Consider the following 25,093-nt stretch of genomic DNA (forward strand, 5'->3'; position numbering starts at 1 on the left):
GCTTCCGCCCATTAATTTGCTCACTAATCTGTGTCTCAGACACATGACCACGGTGGAAAGACGTTTCAGTACCCACAACCTCAAACTCTGGGGGGAACTGTAGGGGTCAGTCAGCCAAATAGAAATTCCTACAAAGTTTCATAGAAACGTTGAAAAAGTTTATAGCCCTTTTAGCCATTTTATATGCACCAGAGTCCTTACTTTGTAGGGCACTTGCATCAAATATTCTCCAAATTACACAGCACATCGTTCACAATGTTTGATTTGATACAAAATATTGCCTTCCCAGATAATCCCTTTTCTTGCCTGCAATGCTTGATGAAAGAGATGACTGCCTTTCATATTATTCAGCAAATATCGAGCTCCATGCTTCCAGTATACACTGCCATGTTGCTGGAGGAGTTTTCGTGCAAAAGGGGAGTAGGATAGGAATGACAGGACAAAAGAGTTAGCCAACAAAAGGGAACTGGCAGAATAGCTTAGACTTTTAGAATTTGGTCACTCGAGCTTTCTAGCTTGGGTTTGAATCTCGACACAATATAAGCTGTCATTCTGGGGTTTTGCAGGCAGTTCAATTCATCAATGTGTGTGTGGTGCCTCGGTTACATTTTAAACTGGGTGTCCTGTCTGCCAGCATTAGTTATTGGATGTTACAGATTCCACGGTTTCCTTCATGTCGCCCTGAATTCCAAATCGCTGCATTTGTTATGTTACATTTTTTTTTCACATTTTGTTATGTTACAGCCTGAATTTTAAATGGATTACATTGAGATATTTTTGCCACTTATCTGCACACCATAATGTCAATCCTCTGATCCCATAATGTCAAAGTGAAAAAAAAAATTAAGAATTTTTTTTACAAAATAATTAAAAATGAATATACAAAAATATCGAATTTACATAATTATTCAATCCTCTGAGTCAATACTTCATAGAAGCGCCTTTATGAGTGATTAGAGCTTCCAGGCTTCTTAAGTATGTATGTCTAACAGCTTTGCACATCTGGATTTTGGGAGTTTCTCCCATTCTTCCTTGCAGATTTGCAAGCCTTTATGAGTGATTAGAGCTTCTAGTCTTCTTAAGTATTGTCACGCAACTCCGATTAACATCAAAGTTGCGGATGCCGATTACGAGGCTGTAAACTCCCGAGGTGAAAACTCAATAGCGGATTCCAAATCAAAGCGCGCAGGATGGCGGGACACAGCGAAAGCCCTGCAACCTTACCTATTAAAATCAAACACCCAGGAAACTGCGTTCAGATATATACAAATATAATACAAGGATTTATTATTGAAAAACAAGGACAGGAAAATACGCGCCGGTAATAAGCTATTCTAAATCGGGATCCCGCACTCCAGACCTCAAATACAAAACGAGGGGATATGAATACCAAAGAAACACGTCACGTCGTGTACAGTGTACGAGGAGCTCGGGCTTATCTGTCTCTGTCGTCTTCTTGTAACACGGCCCCGCTCGGCCGCCACCAGGCCTTCTCCGACCGCCTCCGAGCACCACAGCAACGCAAAGGCCCGAGTCAACGCCCACTCCGTTCGCACATGAGGCCCCAAAAGCAGGACAGCAAGCTCCCCTCGCGCCCTGAACTCGTCTTCAGGAACTCCGATCTGAACTGCTTGAACTTGATTATGGCACTCGTCAACTGCTCGTACAAACTGCACTCGTATCAACTCTCAAGTCAGGGCTCCGCTCTAATCTCAACCCACACCGGGACTGCCTCGCCTGCATTCGGTTCAGCGCACCTCCGAACTGCTCTGCCGAAAATGGCGTCCGACCCTCGATAATATCCCTGGCCGATGACGTCACATTGGCGCACTCCTCAGCCTATCAGAGCCTCCCCCGGCTCCCGGCTCATCCAGGTCACGCCCTCTGCGTCACTGCCGCTCTCTTCACTCCCGCTCCCGTCCCCCGACTCCGTGGTCACCGGTCATAGCATGTGCAATGCGAGGTTCGTAGGCCCTGTGGAGGTGTAAATGGTGGCGGCCGATTGTGGCGGTGTTCCAGCCCGATTTCCCGTCTATTCTCTTCCAAAGTCATGTCAAAGGGGAGGAATTATTTAATGTTGCGCTAGGGACCTAACTAAGTGTTTATGTGGTTTGCAGTGCCATAATGGACAAGGGTTTGATGACCAGGTGAGACTCACACGGGCGTTATCTTTTAATCCCTATCTAACTATCACACGAATCTCCTGGTAGATCCACAATTATACATCTTACCCCGACAAACGCCTAAACATGAGGAACGTATTACAGGTAGATTCCCTATCGCGACAGTCGAATACCTACCTATACAGATCTACCTAGCTCTAGATTTCGCTCTACCCCCCAGACATAACAGTATGTTTGTCTATCAGCTTTGCACATCTGGATTTTGGGAGTTTCTCCCATTCTTCCTTGCAGATTTGCAAAAGTTATATCAAATTGGATGGGGAGCGTCAGTGACAGCAATCTTCAAGTCTTTCCACAGACTCTCGATGGGATTCAAGTCTGGGCTTTGGCTGGGCCACTCAAAGACTTTCACGTTCTTGTTCTGAAACCATTCCAGTGTTGCTTTGCCTGTATGCTTGGGGTCATTGTCCTGTTGGAATGGAAATCTTCGCCGCAGTATAAGGTCTTTTGCACTCTGAAGCAGGTTCTCCTCAAGGATTTGCCTGTAGTTGGCTCCATTAATTGTTCCTTCTATCCTTTCAAGTATTCCAGTCTCTGCCACTAAAAAGCATCCCCATAGAATGATGCTGCCACCACCATGCTTCACGGTAGGGATGGCAATAGATGGGTGATGAGCTGTGCTCTATTTCTGTCAGACGTAGAGCTTTGCATTCAGGCCAAATAGTTCAATTTTGGTCTCATCATATCACAGAACATTTTGCTCTCAGTCTTTCACATTCCCTTTTGCAAACTCCAGGCATGCAGTCATGTGCCTTTTTCTCAGGAATGGCTTCCGTCTGGCCACTTTCCCATAAAGCCTGGATTTATGAAGTGCTGCACAGACAGTTGTCCTTCTGGCAGGTTCTCCCATCTCAGCAAGGAACTCTGTAGTTCTTTTAGAGTGTTCATTTGGTTCTTGGTCACCTCCTGACAAAGGTCCTTCTTGCCTGGCGAGTTCAAGGAAAAGTTTGGGTAGTTCCATATTCCTTCCATTTCCTAATGATGGAGTTTACTGTGCTCTTGGGAACTCTCAAACACTCTAGAAATTGCTTTATACCCTTCCCCAGATCAATGCCTCTTCACAGCTTATCTCGGGGTAATACGGACAATTTCCTTGGTCTTCATGGTAGAGTTTCTGCTCTGATATGCACTGTCAACTGTGAGATATTATATAGAAAGGTGTGCTTCTTTCTAAACCATGTCCAATTGATTGAGTTGGCCCCAGGTGGACTCCAATAAAGTTGTATAGACATCTCAAGAATGATCAAAGGAAATTGGATGCACCTGAGCTCAATTTGGAGTGTCAGGGCAAAGGGGTTGAATACTTATTGGCTCAAGACATTTCAGCTTTTCATTTGTAATTATTTTGTAAAAGTTTCTAAAAAAAATTCCACTTTGACATTATGGGGTATTAAATGTAAATCGGTAACAAAAATATCTCAGTTTAATCCATTTTAAATTCAGGCTGTAACGCAACAAAATATGAAAAAGTCAAAGGGTGTGAAATACTTGCCTAAGGCACTATAATGAGGTACAGCATTTGCTTTTCAACTAAATTTCAGAGAAACAAGCAGATATTCCTGGATAAAGAATAAAATTTCAAAACAAGAGCAAGGATTGTGTTCTAAACTTTAAAAAAGATAGTGATGTCTATCTGCTCTCGAATTTGGTGACAATTTTGGTTGCAGGTAGCCAAACAACTTGCTTGTTCAAGGAACTTGAGCAATCACTGAAATCCTGAAACAACATTATCCTGCATGCAGAAAGTGTTTACAATTACTGTACATAAGTGAACCAAATACCTGGATGTGTGTCATTTACAAGTGTTTATAGCAAACAGGTTTCATTTTATACTTGTCGGTTGTTGTTTGTCAACACAGAAATGCCACCACACAAGCTTTGTAAAACAATTTGTTTGGAGCAAAACCCTCCTTTCCCACATATTATTGCCATTATTTATTTATTTTAACACAAACAATAAAATAACCACATCTTAAAGAGTATCTGTGACTTGTATTCTGTGAATTGCTTACTTGTGCACTACCTGAGATGGCCTGTATTTTGGCAAGGTCCCTGCCTGAATTCTTCAGATGATGCAATGCCAAATCCAATGCCTGAACAAACCGAAGGGAGAAAGACATTGCAACTTCAAACAGAATCTATAAAGATACTTTGTTTTGTCCGATGGTGGTAGCAACGAAAATGACCTCACTTGATGAAGTCATACAAAGAGAGAGGGAAATGGTCAAGGCTACTGATACACATGAATGATAGATATTCCTAAAAAGAGCAAAATTTATGGATCAATTGAAATCGAAGAACTTATGAAGAAAAATAAAAAAAATTAACATGATATGCATCTTCATGAGTTTGGATACAATTATACCTTGTGCAGATATGCTTTGGTTCTTCGTTAGGATGGATTTGCTTTCCGAATATTTTTTTTCCGCAACATTGATTCAATGATGGGTGAAATGTGGACTGACGCACACTCACAACCAAAGTAGCAAATTGAATATGGCAAGAGTTAGACTCAAAAATGAGTGGAGAAATTTAATACCGTCATACAAGGTGAATCTCAAAGCAAGTTACGTCTTAAACAGGACGCGATGTCTTGCAGCCAGCAACTTTGTCCTTCAAGCACCATGATTGAAGGACAAATTATACATCCATTTATTATTCTAAACTATTTGCATAACATCCACAGTAAATAATCCAGAATATAAATGACAGTTAAAACAACACCGATAGTCTAACAACGGTGTAGCCGGGCTTGTTTAATACTTGAAGAGGATAGTATGACCTTGGTGGGGATACCAATTAGCAGTGAGGAAATAATGTAAGTATAACAAAAAAAATAATTCAATAAATAGCACATTCCTGTGCCACCTTCAGTCGAACATCGGGCATTGACAGCCGGTTTGTGAAGGACTTGGAAAAAAACGTACCCAGTCTGAATATTGCTACAGTATATCCAGTCAATGGCGAAACTGCAAATGGTGAATCCATGAATGTCATGGATGGAAACCCTTACGTCATTTCCTCATTCTGCTTTAAACTCAATATCTCTGTATTTTCATTCTAAACAGCATCATTCATCATTCCAATCACAAATTAGTACTATAGTATTGTTGTGGATCTCGACGCCGGCCTTCTCCCCTTACCAAGGGGGGATTAGTCCCCTTGGCTTTGACTGGCCGACGGGACCCGGGACCTATGATGTCCTTCCCGGACAGCGTGAAATAGGGTCTGAGGACTAGAATCACTATTACCTAATTACTCGCGCTGCCCTGAAACGAGGAAATAAGCCCCGCACGAATCACGCGTGTTGAGACGCCGAGCGGTGCGTACACGCAATCCGTGCCGTTTAGTTGGTGACCCCGGTTCTAGCGATCTCATTCGTGCCATGCTTAGTCAAATGGATAAATCACCAAAGCGGTCGAATGGGAAAAAGGAAGAACAGGTTTATTACACTATTTACAATGGTTCAGAGAAGAGGACACAGTGCAGCCTTAAAACAGTCTTAACTTACTACCCAGGACAAACGGGCCCGTCTCACACACAGACACACTCACACGGGGCTTGCAGCTGCAGGATGACGGTCCGCGTCCAAGGATGGTGCTCGTGCAGCTCCCTCCGGTCTCCGGTTCGTCCCGTGCAGATGGTAAGTAGAGAGGCAGGAGCTCTCCGTGTGTCGTTTGGCGCACAAGGGTTAATACGGGGCGAACGGTAGGGTCTGGGCTCTGGCGGTTGGCGGTTATCACTGGCAGTTATTGCCGCGTTCACTCGCGTGGCTGAGGTAAGCGCTATTCGCCACCGGCGCGTCTGGCTGCCTTTTCTTCGGCGCGTACGTTATACTCGAGATATAGTGCAATGCCTCCAAAGCGAGCAATGCGAATCAAGTTCTTCACAGTCCTCTTGATCAACAAGTCCTCTCACGTGCGCTCTCCCCTTGCGAGTCCTCCTCTCCGCGAAAGCTCTGCAGTCCTGAAAGTTCTGCTGGTAAGTCCTCTCGTGCAAATCAGTCCTGGCAAGTCCTTCCAAGGGCTTTGTGCAATCACTTATATAGGCACGCCCCGCGAACCTTCTAGAACTCACCAGAAGCCTCTCTCCACGCCCTCTCATGCCATGCCGTTAGAGCCCTGGTTGGCTGGTGGCTCTTACCGTCATCGCCTCTGACGCTCCGCCTTGACGCCGCCCCACACCGACCCCGCGCTCCTCCTCCTTCTCAGGCCTACCTCGTGTTACTCGACTAATGAGCGAGCAAAGGGCAGCAAATGCTGTGGGCAGCCAAAGCGTAACAAATGCTGTGGGTAGCCAAAGCGTAACAAATGCTGTGGGCAGCCAAATGGGGCGCGGGATCAATTATGCCCATAGAGGTGGAATTGGAGGGTGGACGTAAAAGTGAGCGGGACCTAAACTCATGTCTTTACACAATGCAGATATTACTAGGGGAAATGGCCTATACTTACACATACTATGACATAACTAATACTACAGGTGGCCTACGTGTTGCTCGTGGACTAACTAGGGGGGGGGGGGGCACCCGTTAACCTTTAATGATCAATATGTGCCAATCTCAAAACCATAGTACTGCCCCCCTCCCTTGCCAGACTCGTCCCCGAGTCGAACCCACACAGGTGAGAACGACCGCTTTTGAGAAAGGTTCGGGACTAGTTTTTTAATTATGTGTGACACTTAGGTGTGGTTTCCCTCTACATTTAACCTAACACCCTGTGTGTGACAGTTTTACAACACTAAATATGTCCCACCTACTGCGTTGTGTACTAACAAACAGACTCACACCCACAGCTAACCGAATTGCGGAATTGATTCTCAAACTAAACATAAAGCCGGTGGGGAGCATGTTATTTACAACACTAAACTAATTGTTTACATCTCTATAACCCAGGACCTGTTCTTTTGTGGAAAGAAAATTTGGAGGGGGAGAAAACACAATGCAATGCACCAATACACCAATACACAAAAATGCACAGTAAGGCTGCTGGGCCATAGAAGTTCACGGTTCACGTTTCACGTTTCACGTTTCACGGTTCACGCGTGTAAAGAAAAATGGACAAACGTAGTATGACTTGCTCTGGGCCATAGAACGCCTTTCATGTTTCACGTTTCACGTTTCACGCGTGAAAGGTGGAATGAACATGCACACTTTTTCTATGCGTGAAAACGGAGATCTCGGTCGACCTGATTATTTTTAGACTGACATCCGGGCAAAACTTCCGAAACAAAATGGACGACTACCGAGAACAGTTGATCGAGTTAGTGAGAGCAAGGCCCCTGCTGTGGGATCCGCATGTGGCGGATTACAAAGACAAGGACCAGAAGGCACAAGTTTGGGAAAACTTGAATGGGCGTCTGAATTCACCGACAGGTTAAGGTTTATTGTTTTCGGGTGTGTGCGCGTGTGTGTTTGTTTAATTGTGTGTGTGTGTGTGTGTGTGTGTGTGTCAATGTGTGTGTGTATGTGTGTGTGTGTGTCAGTGTGTGTGTGTGTGGTTGTTTAATTGTGTGTGTGTGTGTGTGTGTGTGTCAGTGTGTGTGTGTGTGTGTATGTGTGTTTGTGTGTGTGTCAGTGTGTGTGTATGTGTGTGAGAGAGAGAAAAAGAGAGAGAGAGAGAGAGAGAGAGAGAGAGAGAGAGAGAGAGAGAGAGAGAGAGAGACAGACAGACATACAGAGTGAATGAGACAGTGATAAAGACAGAGACAGAGTGAGAAGTTGTTCGGTGGAATTCACCACGGGTTTCTCTCAGAAGGAAGTGCTCTCGGCTCCAAATTCTGTGCCTTTTTCTCTTCCTCCGTCTTAGTAGAAGCAGAATGAGGCAATCTTCTTCATCCGAAGAGTCCATGTTGACGGTTACTCGGCCAAAGCAGAACTGGCGCGCAACACGTGAACAGCCAAGCGTGAAATCCTATGGCCCAGGGTCCGATTGTTCACGTGAACCGTGAACCGTGAACTTCTATGGCCCAGCAGTCTAATGCACAATCACCATTTCAAGTGTTATATTTGCTGCTTGGCTGCTGCTTGGCTGCATCTTCTTGCTTCCTGCTTCATCTTTTGTGTGCCATAATCAAAACTTAAAGGTCTTCTTTCCTGACACACCAGAATATAATGTAGAAACCGCATCCGCTTTTATTGACCAGCAGGGCCAGTCTTAGGTGGTCCGACTGAGTGGCATCGACGCAACTTAAAACCAGTGATCCGCAGGTGCAAGGTAACGTTTGCAGCAAATGACCGCTCAGCAAAGATGCTTGGCCACAGAACGTGTGGTCCATAAGGTGTATTGGTGCAGCAAAAGGTAGCAGGAGTACCGCACAAGTGTAGCCAAGTGCAGCTGCACAGTTCAGGGTTCCTGCACACTCCCCTCCAAAATGGGTCCATGGGTGGGGAGGAAGACAAAGCACAGTTAGCAGAGGAAAGGGTGCAAGGGTACACACAAACACAAGGCAATGCAACATGAGGGGCACGGGAGAGCGAGTGGAGCAAGCTCGTCCCTAACCGTTCGTAACCCCCCATGTCAGCCGACACTACCCTTGCCCTTCCCTGTATTTACACTTTACAAATTCGTCACTACATCTTGTCTCCCATATTACCCTCTAAACCAAATTCGTCTTCCAATCCCTCCCAAGAAGGAAGAGATGGAATTACACACATTGTGAAATCACGTAGAGATGCGTCTCACCCACTCAAATCGCTCACAAAACCTGGTGCGGAGTTCCGTCTCCCTTGGTGAGTGGATGTGGATGGTGCGAAGAGATTCCTCATCCTAACTATACTGTTGCGGATATGAGGATTGTGTTTTTTTTTTGTGTTGTATTGTATAGTAAATTGTTGTAAATATCACCCTCTGTAAAATGTAATGATTCCTTGTAAATACCTCCGTAGTGTAAAGGTCAAAGGGCGTCCCATAATTAGTCCAAAAGCATACACGTCAGCCAATCATAGAATACCCCTGTTCAGCAGTTTATTTCCTTATTATGTGTTTTAGGGTAAGGCTGTGTCTCCCATTAATTGAAATACTCCATTGCACCGAGTGAAATAAGAGTAGATTCCCTTCATTCCCATTCCCAAAACCTCCATTTCCCCTTTCGTCATTGCCAGGCCTCAATTGCCATTGCCAATTACATCCCCTCCAATTGCCGCCATTGACCACGAGGCAGGGTCGGAGAAGAAGGGCGTGTCTCCACCTCGTCATAGAGGGGAGGAGTGAGCCAGCCCCGAACAACCAACCGAGCATGAGGGGTTTGGTTTGAGAGGGCGGAGGAAGAGCGTTTGGGGGAGGTTCGCAAAGGTTGAGGGGCGGGGCCTATATAACCCGCCACGGGAAGCTCCCAAGAGCAGACGAGAGATGAGTCCAAGAGAGGAGCAAAGCAAAGAGCTGGGTCGTCAGGAGATGCGCTTTTACTGAGACAGAGAGACGAGTCCAAGGAAAGAGCTGGGTCGTCAGAGCTGAGCGCGTAGAGAGGTCCATGACAAGAGCTGAGTTGGTCGTCAGGGGTGGTCAGTGGTTGCGTTGAGTGGTTGCGTTGGTTGCGTTGAGTTGTTGGTGGAGAAAAAGTGGTTGGACCAAGAAAGAGAGAGGAGAGATGAGTCCAAGAGAGGAGCTGAAAGGCTGAGCTGAGCTGCGTGGTGAGGTACAAAGGAAAAAGCTGGGTCGTCAGAGAGATGCGCTTTTACTGAGACAAGGAGCTGAGTCTGAAAAGAGAGGTCCATGACAAGAGCTGAGTTGGTCGACAGGGGTGGTCAGTGGTTGCGTTGAGTGGTTGCGTTGGTTGCGTTGAGTTGTCGGTGGAGAAAGAGTGGTTGGACAAAAGAAAGAGAGAGGAGAGAACCCGTCACGCCAGACCCCCCACCAGCGCGTCGGCTCCGACCGTGATCCGAACCGTGATCCGACCCGTGACCCCGCGCACACGGCAGGATCGGTGGCATCAGCGGCCGTCGAGGTCCAGCCCGACATCCCGTGCGGGATCAAGCTTCAGCCAGCTCCGTGCCGTCCTCCCCCTCCAGCCACACACCTCCTTCCAGCCAATCCACTCTGCAATTCCCCGTGTGAGTCAGTGTCTTTGTTTGTTCTGTCCTGGGTAGGTAATTAAGCTTGTATAAGGAATTCACTGTGTCACCTGCGTCTCATGTCCCTGTACATAATCGTGACTGCTCTTTTTGCGTGTGTGTGTAAATAATAAATCACGTTACTCTTCTGTACGTCTTCTTCCTCTTTGCATTCGGTCGCTTTAGAGTTTTCCCGATTGAGTAGCTGTGGCGCGATACGGCCAACGTTGGGTGAATCGGGTTTTAGTCAGGGAACAACTGTTCGGCCGCGGTTACACCACCGCTCGGTAAAAATAACATCTAATCCGCGGACCGTAACAATACTCTAATAACATTAACTCAGTTACACTACCCGGGGTCATGCCCTGCCAATTGGCATCTTTAAACTATGCGGTTCTAATCTAAAAACCAATTCCCATTGACCCACCCTGTGGTGCTCCTACGAATTTGGGTCTCACTCCCCAATTTTTCAATACTGTGCCTTCGCACAATTTCGGGGCTGGGTCATGTGGCTCTACCAGCAGGTCTACCTACCTGCGCACCTCCGCCACTGAAGTCGCCACCCGAGCTTACCTTGCTCCTTGCGACTACCCTAAATCGGGGACGGCCCCTCCTGGCTCTCTCACCCCTCTGATGCCCTCTCTGGCATTGGGCTACCCGGGTCCTCTCCTCGGATCCTCTGGCCCCACTGAACACTACTCTGAACTCTAACTGACTGGCTCCCAGAGCCTACCTGCGGCCTCACCTGGCCGACTGACTACCAGTGGCGGAGTGCCCCAATAACCATACGCACCAACAAAGCCCACACGCCCAGCCATTTCCACAGACTCAAGCACCCATCCAAGCACTTCATTGCTACTACCTGCACCACAGGTGTCAATATCCAAACAATTTACCTAAACCCTCTACCTTACTTTAAACTACCCTCCCCGGGTATTCGTGAAGGGGTCCATCTTCCCCCATCCACTCCTTCACACCATGCACTCCACACCACTCATTCCAGACCATTCATTCCACACACCAAGTCCTCTTGCACACTTCTTGTGCTCACATTCCTCTTTCCATAAACTCCAACACAATTCCACGTGTCCTTAATACACCACTCATACACTACCTCTGGTCATCCCCGACCAATGCCTCATTTGCGCAAGCTCATCCACACACACAATTTCATTCAATACCTCATTTGCGCCTCAATCTCAAGCTCATACACACAGCATCATCTAACTAACTACTTCCCTCTAAAACTCGTGCTTTCCCATCTTCCCTTACACTAAGCACTCCCCTTGTCATTATCATCCATCTAATCTCTCTACGTCCCCTCTACCTGTACAATGTCCCTACTTAAATCTTGTCCCTACTGTCATTTCTAAATCCCTAACAATATCCTAGCCTGCCCTCGGCTAGTTTTCACTGCCATCCCCATAATCTAGCGCTCATGTGCCCCCATGTGTGAGGGATGGTAGATCTACCATCCCTCTACACCGGACACCATTTCCCAACACTATCACCCCCCAGTCCTCTGCACTATGAGCCCCCTTCATTTGAGGTACTGGGTCCTGCCTCGGCCTCTAAAGCCGAGGCGATCCATGAGGGCGCCTCCTCGCTGGTGTAGGGTCTTACCCGGTCGGCATGGACGATCCGAGGGAGGGCCCGTGGCCCCACATGAATGGTAAAGCTACCATTCACCAACACTATGGCTAACTGTCTACTCCACTCGAGCCTCTCGGTGCAGAAATACATTGTCGTCACAGCTCGGCTTCGCAAAGCCGAGCAATGCATGCAGGTGGTTTGTCTCCTGCAGGTTGGGTCCGTCCGGCATTTTCGATTCAGGGGAGGAGGTTTTGTTGGGCCAAGGTTCCAGGCGCCATCCCTGCGCGGAGCCTTTCGGTCCCCTGCACGGTGGCCCAACCTCCCACGGTCGGAGCACCGTGCCCGCCAGGGGGCGAAGGTCCGACCTCTCCTACCCCCCCTCGAACCGTGCCGATCACCTTTCCCGCGAAGGCGCGGCACCGACCATACAGGGCGGGGCCCGACACGAATCGTGCACGCCGCCGCGGCAACGATCCCCGCCGGTCCCCGCAGCACACAAAGCACACCACGCACCGAGAGCTCGCGTCGGCTATCCGTCACACTACGCGCTAACCCCCCGGTCTGGGTCGATGCTTGAGCCGCATTCTCACACCACGCGACCCTTTCCATACTCATTCCATACCAAGGCATCCCAGCGCCTCCCATACACTCCCTGCATTCGGTTACCGCACGCTCTCGTGCATTCTCTTTCCTGGCACACTCTGGTGCACACCACTCAGGCGCACTCACGCCATTTGCACACTCCATTATTACACTCCATCACGCACTCATACCACTCACACACCCCGTTACATACTTGGCCATCGCACACCCTCACGCACACTCTTTTGTTTCACACTCAGTAACAACCACAGGGGTGCACTCTCCGGGTACACACCCCATCAGCGCACACTTACCCAAGGGGAGTGCAATCTCCTGTTGCACACCCAATCACGCGCTCTGGTGCGCACTCCCGCACACTCTCTACAACACGCTCCGGTGTGCATTCTCGCACACTCTCTTCGGCCATCGCACACTGTTTCACACTCTTCACACATACACTCTGTTGTGCATTCGCTCTCACTCTCTGTAACACACTCTCCCGTTACACACTCGCGCTTCGGTGCCGTTCGCACATGCGCTCCATTCACCTTCACACATTGCACCACGGACCTTCCACGAGCGCCCGGGTTGCGTCTCGATCCAAAGCGCGCCAAAAATGTTTTGGCGCCAAACATTTTCGCGCCAAACACGCTCCTACTCACCTTCAGGATACTCTTCTCTGCCAACCGCACCTGCAAACCTTTATTGGGATTAGCAAGTACGGCATCACAATGCGAACACGGACTTCGCGTGCATTCCATTTCTTTCTCGATTCAATTTCTGATTCTGCCGTCTCTTCATCCCCAATTTCCACTATAATTTCTTTTTCTTTTTCTAGCCCAACGACCGCCGGCGCGCTTAAAATTTTCTCTTCTAATTCGGCGGCCGTCGGCTTCCCCATACCCCGAGTCGCGATTTCTATTCCCTCGGTCAACTTGACTGCGCTCTGCTCTACCTCCCTTTCCACGCGTTCCTCGCACCGCGTTACCTCGTCGCGTACCCCCGCGACCTCTTCGCTCAACATGTGATCAATGTCCTCCCCCATTTTTTAAATGTTCTTTTCTGACTCTGCTATCTGGGCATCCAATTTGTTTTCCAACCTTTTTAACCCATCTTTCATTTCACAACTCCATTCTTTCATGAGCGCTGACAGTTGAGTCATGAATGATTGCTCGTCCATAACCCCCACTTGCGCAGCGGCTCTAGCCTTCGCCGCCACGTGCGAGGTGCCGCCATTACCAGTTGCCGCACCCTCATCTGTGTCCTCCTCTTTTTCTCCCAATTCTTCCCGGGGGTCTTGGGTTATTGATTCTTCTTTTACTTCTACCCCCACCGGCATTCGACCGTCTTGGCTAGCCGTGGCACGAATTAAATTTAGATGTTAACTAAATTTTGGTCGCTCGTAATTTTTGAGTGCGTTAAGCGCACTTCGGTTCCCAATCCAAACTCCTGACACCAAATGCTGCGGCCAATATTACATTTGGTGTCCAAAATTTTATCTAACAAATTTTGTCCCAGGTTCCAAATCCCCACTCCTGACGACCAAATGTTGCGGATCTCGCCGCCGGCCTTCTCCCCTTACCAAGGGGGAATTAGTCCCCTTGTATTTGACTGGCCGACGGGACCCGGGACCTATGACGTCCTTCCTGGACAGCGCGAAATAGGGTCTTAGGACTAGAATCACGATTACCTAATTACTCGCGCTGCCCTGAAACGAGGAAATAAGCCCCGCACGAACCACGCATGTTGAGACGCCGAGCGGTGCGTACACGCGATCCGTGCCGTTTAGTTGGTGAAACCGGTTCTAGCGATCTTATTCGTGCCACGCTTAGTCAAATGGATAAATCACAAAAGCGGTCGAATGGGAAAAAGGAAGAACAGGTTTATTACACTATTTACAATGGTTCAGAGAAAAGAGGACACAGTGCAGCCTTAAAACAGTCTTAACTTACTACCCAGGACAAACGGGCCCGTCTCACACACAGACACACTCACACGGGGCTTGCAGCTGCAGGATGATGGTCCGCGTCCAAGGATGGCTCTCGTGCAGCTCCCTCCGGTCTCCGGTTCGTCCCGTGCAGATGGTAAGTAGAGAGGCAGGAGCTCTCCGTGTGTCCTTTGGCGCACACGAGTTAATACGGGGCGAACGGTAGGGTCTGGGCTCTGGCGGTTGGCGGTTATCACTGGCAGTTATTGCCGCATTCACTCTCGTGGCTGAGGTAAGCGCTATTCGCCACCGGCGCGTCTGGCTGCCTTTTCTTCGGCGCGTACGTTATACTCGAGATATAGTGCAATGCCTCCAAAGTGAGCGATGTGAATCAAGTTCTTCACAGTCCTCTTGATCAACAAGTCCTCTCACGTGCACTCTCCCCTTGCGAGTCCTCCTCTCCGCGAAAGCTCTGCAGTCCTGAAAGTTCTGCTGGTAAGTCCTCTTGTACAAATGAGTCCTGGCAAGTCCTTCCAAGGGCTTTGTGCAATCACTTATATAGGCATGCCCCGCGAACCTTCTAGAACTCACCAGAAGCCTCTCTCCACGCACTCTCATGCCATGCCGTTAGAGCCCTGGTTGGCTGGTGGCTCTTACCGTCATCGCCTCTGACGCTCCGCCTTGACGCCGCCACACCCCGACCCCGCGCTCCTCCTCCTTCTCAGGCCTACCTCGTGTTACTCGACTAGTGAGCGAGCAAAGGGCAGCAAATGCTGCGGGCAGCCAAAGCGTAACAAATGCTGCGGGCAGCCAAATGGGGCGCGGGATCAATTATGCCCATAGAGGTGGAATTGGACGGTGGACGCAAAAGTGAGCGGGACCTAAACTCATGTCTTTACACAATGCAGATATTACCAGGGGAAATGGCCGATACTTACACATACTATGGGGGGGCAACCCTTTAACCTTTAATGATCAATATGTGCCAATCTCAAAACCGTAGCAGTATTAATATATCAAAATATAATGTTAAATCATGATTGTATTGAGATATTATAAAACCATCAAATCGTCGTCATCTGTTCACTTCCGGATTCGGAAGCAAGGTTCGTGTTGATAGCATTTCAAAATCACAATTGTATTGAGGAATTTCTGAAACCTCCTACCAACCTTACAACACCAGCTGGGAACCCAAAACTTTCCACAGAAGGTTATTATATTTCCTTTGAGTAAAATATGTAACTGTAACTTCAGTATAACTAAAAATATTACTAAACACGTCTTCCTGTCATGTGACTTATATTCTCAGCTCTGATTGGTGGATGTTTGTGAGGGACATACATACATAGAACGGACGGACAGACAAACACTGTTACAGACGGTATTGCTAGAAGGGCTACACCGTAAAAATACAATTAGTTGTATTCAAATTTACCTTAAGCCACATTAGCACTGGAGAGGTCACTGTAAGCTCGTCCTCATGGATGTGAACTCCTCCTTCAGTTCTGGAAAATATATATTAAAATAATCCTCATTAAATCTCAAATAAGGCACAACTTAATCGATACAATAACACAAAATGTATAGCCAGGCGAATAATTAATGGTGGGGTCGTTCAAAATATTTCTATTAAAGCGCGGTGTTACGCGCGCTGTGTGTAAACAAGGAGGAAGCGGACAACGCGGTAATTTGTAAGAGTCTTTATTCAAGAGCTCACTGTAACACTGAACTCTCAGGGCGGCGTGCCCCGTGTATATCGTGAGGCCACGCCTCTCTCCCGGGCGTGGCCCACCCCCACTTGGTGTGCGGGGTGATGTCACCACGTCAGTGCTTTCGTGTCCGCCACACGCGCCCCCCCAGAATCCCCGCGCACCTGAAGGGCCAGTTTGCGGGGCAAACGGATGACCCGGCCGAAGCGCCCCCTGGCGACTGGCGGCGTCTGGGATGCAGGGATGCCATCTGGGATGCCTCCGGCTGCCCCTGGGAAGGGTGCAGGACCGGGGGGCGGCGTGGCTGGGCAGTGCCGGGGGTCCGCCCGCAGGGGGGCGGCCCCGACGCAGGTGTCGGCCCACTGGCGGTGGATGGTCCACGTCGAGGTGGGCCGGCTTGAGGCGGTCCACAGAAACGCGGTCAGGAGTACCGCCGATGTCCAGGGTGAAGTGCTTCACCCCGGTCTCCAGCACACGGAAAGGCCCGTCGTACGGGGGCCGCAGTGGTGTCCGGTGGGCATCGTGGCGGACGAAGACGTACTCCGCCGTGCGAAGCTCCGGGGCGACGTGCGTCGGTGGGTGCCCGTGGCGTGCCGTTGGCACCGGGGCGAACCTCTGGGCGGTCTCCTGCAGAGCGGAGCGCTGCTGTGCCGCGGACCATGGTGCCGTGGAGTCGGGGAGGAACTCGCCCGGCACCCGCAGCGGTTGCCCGAAGACCAACTCTGCCGCGGATGCGCGCAAGTCCTCCTTGGGCGCCGTCCGGAGGCCCAGCAGGACCCAGGGGAGCCTGTCGACCCAGCCGCCGTCGCGGAGGGTGGCCCGGAGCGCGGCCTTCAATGAGTGGTGAAATCGCTCACACAGGCCGTTAGCCTGGGGGTGGTAGGCCGTGGTTCGGTGCAGCCGGACCCCGAGCCCCTGCGCGACCGCCCCCCAGAGCTCCGAGGTGAACTGGGGGCCGCGGTCGGACGAGATGTCTGAGGGGGCGCCGAACCGGGCGACCCAGGTGGCGATGAAAGCCTGCGCGACGTCCGCCGCAGTCATCGACGCCAAGGGCACGGCCTCCGGCCACCGGGTGGTGCGGTCCACCATGGTGAGGACGTGGGTGAAACCCTGCGAGGGGGGCAGAGGTCCCACCAGGTCCACGTGGACGTGGTCAAACCTGCGTTCCGGCACCGTAAACGGGGCCAACAGGGCCTGGGTGTGCCGGTGCACCTTGGCGCGCTGGCACGCGAGGCACGTCCTGGCCCAGCCGCGGACGGCCTTCCGGAGGCCATGCCAGACGAATTTGTCGGCGATCAACCTTTGGGAGGCCCTCGCGCCCGGGTGGGGCAGGCCGTGGATGGCGTCAAACACCTGGCGCTGCCAGCCCGTGGGCACGATGGGGCGAGGCCGCCCGAGGGAGACGTCGCACAAGAGGGCCGCGCCCGTGCCGTCGAACGGCACCTCGGTGACGCGGAGGCCCGTGACGGCAGTCCGCAAGGCCTGGACGTCGGGGTCAGCGGCCTGGTCCGCTGCCATCCGGGCATAGTCGATGCTGAGGTGGACTGCGTGGGCGACGGCCCGGGAAAGGCAACCCGCCACCGGGTTGTCCTTCCCCGCGACGTGCCGGATATCCGTCGTGTACTCGGACACGGCCGAGAGGTGACGCTGCTGCCGGGCCGATCACGGCTCGGTGACCTTGCCCATCGCGAAGATCAGCGGCTTGTGGTCGACAAAGGCCGTAAACGCACGGCCCTCGAGCAGATGGCGGAAGTGCCTGACCGCCAAGTGAAGCCCGAGCAACTCGCGGTCGAAGGTACTGTAACGGCGTTCGGGCGGGCGAAGCTGCCGGCGAAAGAACGCCAGCGGTTGCCAAGCTCCACGCACCCATTGCTCGTGCACCGCGCCCACGGCGTCGTCCGAGGCGTCGGTGGTGAGGGCGATCGGTGCATCAGGCGCCGGGTGCGCGAGCATGGTGGCGTTAGCCAAGGCGAGCTTCGCGCCCGTGAACGCCGCGTCCATCTGATCGGTCCAGGTAACGTCTCCTTTGCCCGGCTTACCTCGGAGAGCTTCGTGCAGGGGGCGCAGGAGCTGGGCGATACGGGGCAGGAACCGATGGTAAAAGTTCACCATGCCCAGGAACTCCTGCAGCCCCCTGATCGTGCGGGGGCGCGGAAACCCCTTCACCGCCTCCACCTTGGCCGGCAGGGGGACGGCTCCGTGCCTGGTGATGCGGTGCCCCAGAAAATCGATTTCGGCGACGCCGAACCGGCACTTTGCGGGGTTCACAATCAGGCCATGCTGGCCCAGGCGTTCGAAGAGCGTGCGGAGGTGGTGTAGGTGCTCTTCGCGGGACGCGCTGGCGACGAGGATATCGTCCAGGTAGACATATACAAAATCCAAGTCGCGCAGGACGCTGTCCATCAGCCGCTGGAACGCCTGAGCCGCATTCTTCAGACCGAAGGGCATCCGCAGGAATTTGAAGAGTCCGAACGGCGTGATGACCGCCGTCTTCGGGACGTCCTCCGACCTGACGGGGACCTGATGGTAGCCGCGTATGAGGTCCACCTTCGAGAAGGAGGACATGCCCGCCAAACGGACGGAAAAGTCCTGAATGTGGGGGACGGGGTAGCGGTCGGGGGTGGTGGCGTCATTGAGACGGCGATAGTCCCCGCACGGTCGCCATCTCCCGCCGGGCTTCGGCACGATGTGCAGCGGCGACGCCCAAGCACTCTCCGAGCGCCGAACGATGCCGAGTCGCTCCAGGGTAGCGAACTCCGCTTTTACTACCGCCAGCTTCGTCGGCTCGAGGCGGCGTGCCTGGGCGTAGACCGGTGGCCCGACGGTGGGGATGTGATGGGCCACCCCGTGCTTGACGGCCCCCGCCGAGGTGGGCCGCGTGAGGGCCGGGAAGCCGGCGAGGAGGCGGGTGAATTCGTCCGCTGCCGGAAGCGTACAGATCAACGTGGCCGGAACCGAACCGTTCGGCAAGCCGCTTGGCAAGCTGCTCGACGAGCTGGGCAGCGCACAAGCGAGCGAGCTGAACGTCTCGGCCTGGACAAGACGTCTGTGCTTTACGTCGACCAGGAGCCCATTGGCGCACAGGAAGTCCGCGCCAAGCAATGCCATGGGCATGTCGGCGGTGACGAACGACCATCGGAAAACCTGTCCTCCGAACCGCAGAGAGAGGCAGTGTTTTCCGTACGTATGTACGGATGGGCGTCCCGTTCGCGGCAAGCAGCGCGGGGCCCCCGCCCGCAGCGTGCTGGTCCGACGTACCGGCAGGAACGACACTCACCTGCGCTCCCGTGTCGCACAGGTAACGGCGCCCGGATAAGGTGTCCGTTATGAACAGCAGGCTGCTCGAACGGCCGGCGCTCATTGCCACTATGGAGCGCCGGCCCGGGCGTTTCCCAACCTGTTGAAGGAGCATGGCGGATGACACTGTCGAGCCTCGTGGCCGAACTTGGCGTGGAACCAGCACCAGGTGGTGGAGCTGGAGGAGTGCGGCTGGCTCCGCCAGGCCGGTGGAGTTGGCGGTTTTCGCCGTGGCGGTGGGCGGGGCGTGGCGGCGGCCACGAGGTGCGTATCAGCATGCTGCGTATACTGTGTAAGCTGATGCTGTGGATCAGCATCATCAGCAGCATCAGCCTCGAGGTCCGTGACGGCCGCACCGACTCTCGCCCGCGTGTCCGAAGCCGCGAAGTACCTGTCCGCCTCGGCGGCCAATGCTCGGGGTTCCGTTAGCATGGTCCCGGCCAACGCGAGGCGTACCTGTGCTGGAAGTTGGCGACGGAAAAGCGCCCGGAATAGAGAACCAGGGGCTTCGTCGCCCAACAGTGACAGCATATGGTCCATTCGGTCCGACGGGCGCGTGTCGCCGAGCTCGGGGAGATCCAGGAGGCGGTCGGCCCGTGCGTCCTCCGTGAGGCCGAACGTGGCTAGGAGCAGTCGCTTGAGTGCCTCGTACTTGTGGCCGTCCGGTGGGTGGCGAAGGACGGACACAACTCGAGCGGCCGTGCCGGGCCCGAGGGAGGCGACGACGTGGCAGTAGCGCGTGTCGTCGTTGGTGAGGCGCCAAAGCTGAAACTGGGCTTCGGCTTGGACGAACCAAACTTCGGCCTGGGCCTCCCAAAATTAGGGAAGTTTAACCGACATCGCGTTGTTGGGCATGGCAATGGCGTCGTGTTTGGAAGGATCGCTACGGCAGATCCAACGTCGAGGGTCACCAGTAAAGCGCGGTGTTACGCGCGCTGTTTGTAAACAAGGAGGAAGCGGACAACGCGGTAATTTGTAAGAGTCTTTATTCAAGAGCTCACTGTAACACTGAACTCTCAGGGCTGCGCGCCCCGTGTATATCGTGAGGCCACGCCTCTCTCCCGGGCATGGCCCACCCCCACTTGGTGTGCGGGGTGATGTCACCACGTCAGTGCTTTAGTGTCCGCCACACTATCATCAAAGGAAGAATACATACACAATATTTATGAAATCACAATGAAAAGCTTTTCTTGGTTGCTTTATGCAGCTTTTTTTTTAGCTTGAAGAGCAGAGGGGTTAATTATAAAGTTCCTATTTAATTCCAAAGAGCTGATTGGTTGTTCCTTCCAATTACGGTGAGAGACGTGATTGGGTCTTGATGTTTATACGACAACTGCTATTGGCATTGCAACATGGTAAACGTACATCGGTGGTATGCGTTTCTGTCCACACTGTGGCTGATAACTCTCCAATAAGTGATGGAACCGGTCCGGCAGCTGAAGGGTGTGTGGCATTCGGATTCTCATGCATGTACTACCGTACTTGTGAATGTTTTGCAGCTGTAGATTGTGGGAGCTGATGATTGCTTTATTAAACTTTTGCTTATTAGACTGCTGACAGGTTGAGAATGTATTGTGTATCTCCATGCTCTGTGATCTCGCTTTTATTTGCTTTTTCCAACCACCAGCTGGTTCACGTTTTTCTTCCTGCTTATCTAACAATGAAAGGAACCCTAACCCTAACCCTGGTTTCCTCCCTTTGTACTAAACTCCTACATCCTAGGGAGTGACCTTCAAGGTTGCATGTGAGATGCTTTGGGCATGGGATATGTCTTTGGGGGGGGAGCTTCCTGGGGAGATGGTTATCTTTGGTCCGCTGAAACTGCCTTCGTGCTTATAAACGAAGTGCGCAGTGAAACCGATTGAGAAGGGACCTGGCATTTTCTGGAGCCTTTCCTTCTCCCAAATATGTGTGAAATCCATATTAAACGGCTGGTGTCTTCAGTACGGTGTCTTTAGTGTCTCCTCGGACATCCGACATCGGACTTCGACATTTTGTGCCAAAACCCGGGACTCACCAGGCCGTGGATGGAAGGACTGACGAACTCCTGGAGACGACAGCAGTTGGTTCGGGTACCCACCTCAACTTAGGGAACAAGGTGAGAGACCTTTTATATCTCTCTAGTGAACAAAGTGCTGTCGTTTCCAGGTAAAATCGGAGCCTTTCCTCCATAGCTTTGAGTGAGTCCAAACCAGAATTGTTAACTTGGTAAAAGGTAGTCAAGCCGTTTATATGGAGCAGGACAAATTTTAAGAGACCAAGGTGGGACCTTTGGTAAAAGGAAAGCTTAAACAAGGTGGGACCTTGAGAGAAAGAGAACTCAGTGACTGAGTCTACGGGGAGTACCCTGAGTAGTGTCCTCACTAAGAGGGAAATAAGGTGCAAGAATGGGAAATCAAAATGGACGACCGGGTAAGACCGATCGCCCATTCACAGGTACTCCGGCGGAGTAAATGTTGAAAACGGCCAGGGAGGATTCCGTAAGATATGTACACCAGTGGGTTGGAATGACCATGGGACTAAGGTCTGCGTTCCCCGTTGAGGGAACGTTCGAGAGGACACGGTTAGAAAACTTGAGGAGAGCTTTAAATAAAAGGGATGCTAAAAAAAAGCACAACGGTGATGATTGGGAAACTTTCAGTCAATGGCTGGACGAGTGTGCCAAACGGGAGATGGCCTCAAAATGTGCAGGTTTTAACGGCGAACTTGAGACAAAGAAGCATATATCTGTGTTCCAGAAACAAATGGTAGTGACACAACAAAACGACAAGATGACAAAGCCTGGGAAGGGAGTGGGGCCCCCTCCCAACCTCAGGCCATATACGGACCAGATCCCCATGCAGGACTGTATGCCCAATTGATGGGAATGACAGGGACAGGTACGACCATAGATAGCCCCAATGGTAATGACGGACCCCGGCCATGTCAAGACGCTGCGACAATGGGGTGAACCTCCCTAGTACGTACACCGGGCATGGAATGAAGTAGACTTACAGTCCATGTCAGCTACCCTCCGGGGATGCCGAGACGACCCGGACAAACTGAGACAACACCTGCTCGAATTTGTGCTCGCTCATCAACCAACACATTGGGATGTGGGTATTATGATGGACCATATCCTTGAACTTCTTCCTCTTCTCATCAAAGAGGATTGACGAGAAGAGGAAGAAGTTCAAGGAGTGGCAGAAGGCGAAGGGTACGGGAGCAGAAACAGCAGAGCATGAAAGTTATAAGGCAGCCAGGAGGGCTGCAAAGAAAGAGGTAGCAAAGGCGCAGGAGGCATGTAGGAAAATGTTCGGAGAACGCTTGGATTCGGAAGAGGGTCAGAAAGCCGTATTCAGGATTGCAAAGCACATAGCGAAAGAGAGGTGTGAAGTGATGGGGGTGAGTTGCTTGAAGGATGAAGTGGGACAAATCGTTGTCGACCCAGATGGAATTAAAGGAAGATGGAAAATATATATGGAAATGCTGTTGAATACAGAGAATGAATGGGATGGCAACATAGAGAGTAACCCAGTTTTAGGACCGGCAGAGAAGATAACTGAGAAGGAAGTTGAGGAAGCGATAAAAGCAATGAAGAGTGGAAAAGCAGGAGGGCCGACGGGAGTTGTGGGAGATACGTTGAAGGCAGCAGGAAGTTGGGGTGTGAAGAGAATGACAGAGATCTGTAATCTGGTGGTGAAAGAAGGCTGCATTCCAGTGGATTGGGAACTGAGTACCCTCGTCCCTCTATACAAGGGGAAAGGTGACCCTCTGGAGTGTGGCTCGTACCGAGCAATAAAGTTATTGGAGCATGGAATGAAGGTATTGGAAAGGGTGTTGGAGAGGAGGATAAGGAAGAAAGTGAAGATCGACGAAATGCAGTTTGGATTTATGCCAGGAAGAGGAACGACAGACGCGCTTTTCATTGTGAGGCAGTTGCAGGAGAAGTACATGGAGAAGAGGAAGAAGTTGTTTTTTGGGTTTGTTGATCTGGAGAAAGCATTCGATAGGGTTCCACGCAAAGTATTGACATGGGCTGTCATATGGAGGAGTTAGGAGTGGAGGAATGGTTGATCAGAGTCGTGATGGCAATGTACAAAAGAGCGCGCACAGCTGTAAGGACGAAGGACGGGAACAGTGGTGAGTTTGAAGTGAAGGTGGGAGTGCATCAGGGGTCGGTACTAAGTCCACTACTATTTGTAGCTGTGATGGAGGTGCTGGCTCAGAACGTAAAGGAGGGTTTACCGTGGGAGTTGTTGTATGCAGATGATCTGGTGTTGATTGCGGAAAGTATGGATGGACTGAAGGAAAAGATGAACAAGTGGAAGGAATGTATGGAGACAAAAGGTCTGAAGGTGAATATCGGAAAGACGAAGGTGATGGCAAGTGGTAAAGCATGTGGTGAGGTGGAAACAACTGGGAAGTGGCCGTGTGCTGTGTGCAGGAAGGGTGTCGGAGTGAACTCCATTCAATGTACAATGTGCGCTGAGTGGGTTCATCAAAAATGTAGTGGTCTGAGAGGGTCATTTACCAGTGTGGCAGCTACATTCAAATCTAAGGTGTGCACAGAGGGAGCTGCAGATGGAGGAAATGTTGAGTTGGATCTTGGAGACGGCGTGAAGCTGGAAGGTGTGTAAACATTTTGCTACCTCGGAGACATGCTGAATGGAGAAGGTGGATCAGACTCGGCAACGGTTGCTCGAGTGAGATGTGCATGGAAGAAGTTTCGGGAACTGAGTGGCGTGCTGATGAGGAGGAGAGTGTCGCTGAAGCTGAAGGGAAAGGTGTATGCTGCATGTGTGAGAAGTGTTATGATTTATGGGAGCGAGACATGGGTAATGAACGTAGAGCAGCAACGAAGGCTGGAAAGGGTGGAAATGCGAATGGTTCGATGGATGTGCGGAGTATCGTTGAGAGAGAGGAAGACAAATGATGAATTGCGAAAGATGATGGGAATATTGCCTGTGATTGATGCTGTGAAGAGGAACAGGTTGAGATGGTTTGGTCATGTGTTGAGGAAGGATGAAAGTGACTGGTTGAGAAGAGTGATGGAAGTTAATGTAGAAGGAAGTAGAGGACGGGGAAGACCGAGAAAGACTTGGCTAAAGATGGTGGAAGAAGAAATGCGGGCAAGGGGGTTAACAAGGAGAGATGCAGAAAATAGGGCAAAATGGAGAAGATTATCATGGGGACCGCAAGGCTAACCCCCGCTCTAGCAGGGAAAATGGCCTTTAAAATGCATGTTGTATGTTGTATATCCTACCAGCAAGGATATGGAGTAGGGCAAAGGCAACTGCAGGATGGCAAATGGCCCCACCCGATCACGAGATGGGAAGAGAATACACTGTTCGGTTGGGTCACTTGATAGACATCATCTTAGAAGAATTGCGAGCAAATTATGTTGATTGGGCAAAAATCACCCATTGTGAACAGAAGGCTGGGGAAGACCCGGAGGAATTTTTAACCAGACTTAAGAAAACTATGCAAACATATGGGGGGCTTCCGGGAGGTGAGGACCCCCCGGATCAATTACTTAATATTTTTTTTGGAGACGGACTTCGCCCGGGAATTAAGAAACAACCACAAGCCACTGTATTGGGATGGGCAGGGCAAACCACAGTGCATAATCTCGCCTCGGCCATGCAGTGCCACCAGTCGTGCGCTGCGGATGCGGAGGCCGCAAAAGAAATCAAGCAGGAGGCTTATCAAATGTTAATTCAGGAAGCAATTCGTCGGCACCAACAGGACGAGTTCCCTGAACATTGGAAAGGGG

The 25,093-nt window shown here is 51.1% G+C and overlaps 1 protein-coding gene across 13 annotated transcripts in view; it reads right to left on the reverse strand.

Annotated features, from left to right (window-relative positions):
- XYLB (xylulokinase) overlaps positions 1 to 25,093 on the reverse strand; it is a 181,419-nt gene that overhangs the window by 113,934 nt on the left and 42,392 nt on the right. For all 13 annotated transcript variants that reach the window (XM_068123363.2, XM_078782404.1, XM_078782397.1 and 10 more), the window contains 3 exons: positions 15,768 to 15,837; positions 4,196 to 4,276; positions 307 to 393 (listed from right to left, as the gene is read on the reverse strand). In XM_068123363.2, coding sequence (XP_067979464.2) covers positions 307 to 393; positions 4,196 to 4,276; positions 15,768 to 15,837 — 238 coding nt within the window. The remainder of the gene's footprint in view (positions 1 to 306; positions 394 to 4,195; positions 4,277 to 15,767; positions 15,838 to 25,093) is intronic.

This window comes from Myxine glutinosa, chromosome 7 (genome assembly GCF_964187855.1).
Source record: "Myxine glutinosa chromosome 7, kmMyxGlut1.1, whole genome shotgun sequence".
NCBI classification, from domain to species: domain Eukaryota; kingdom Metazoa; phylum Chordata; class Myxini; order Myxiniformes; family Myxinidae; genus Myxine; species Myxine glutinosa.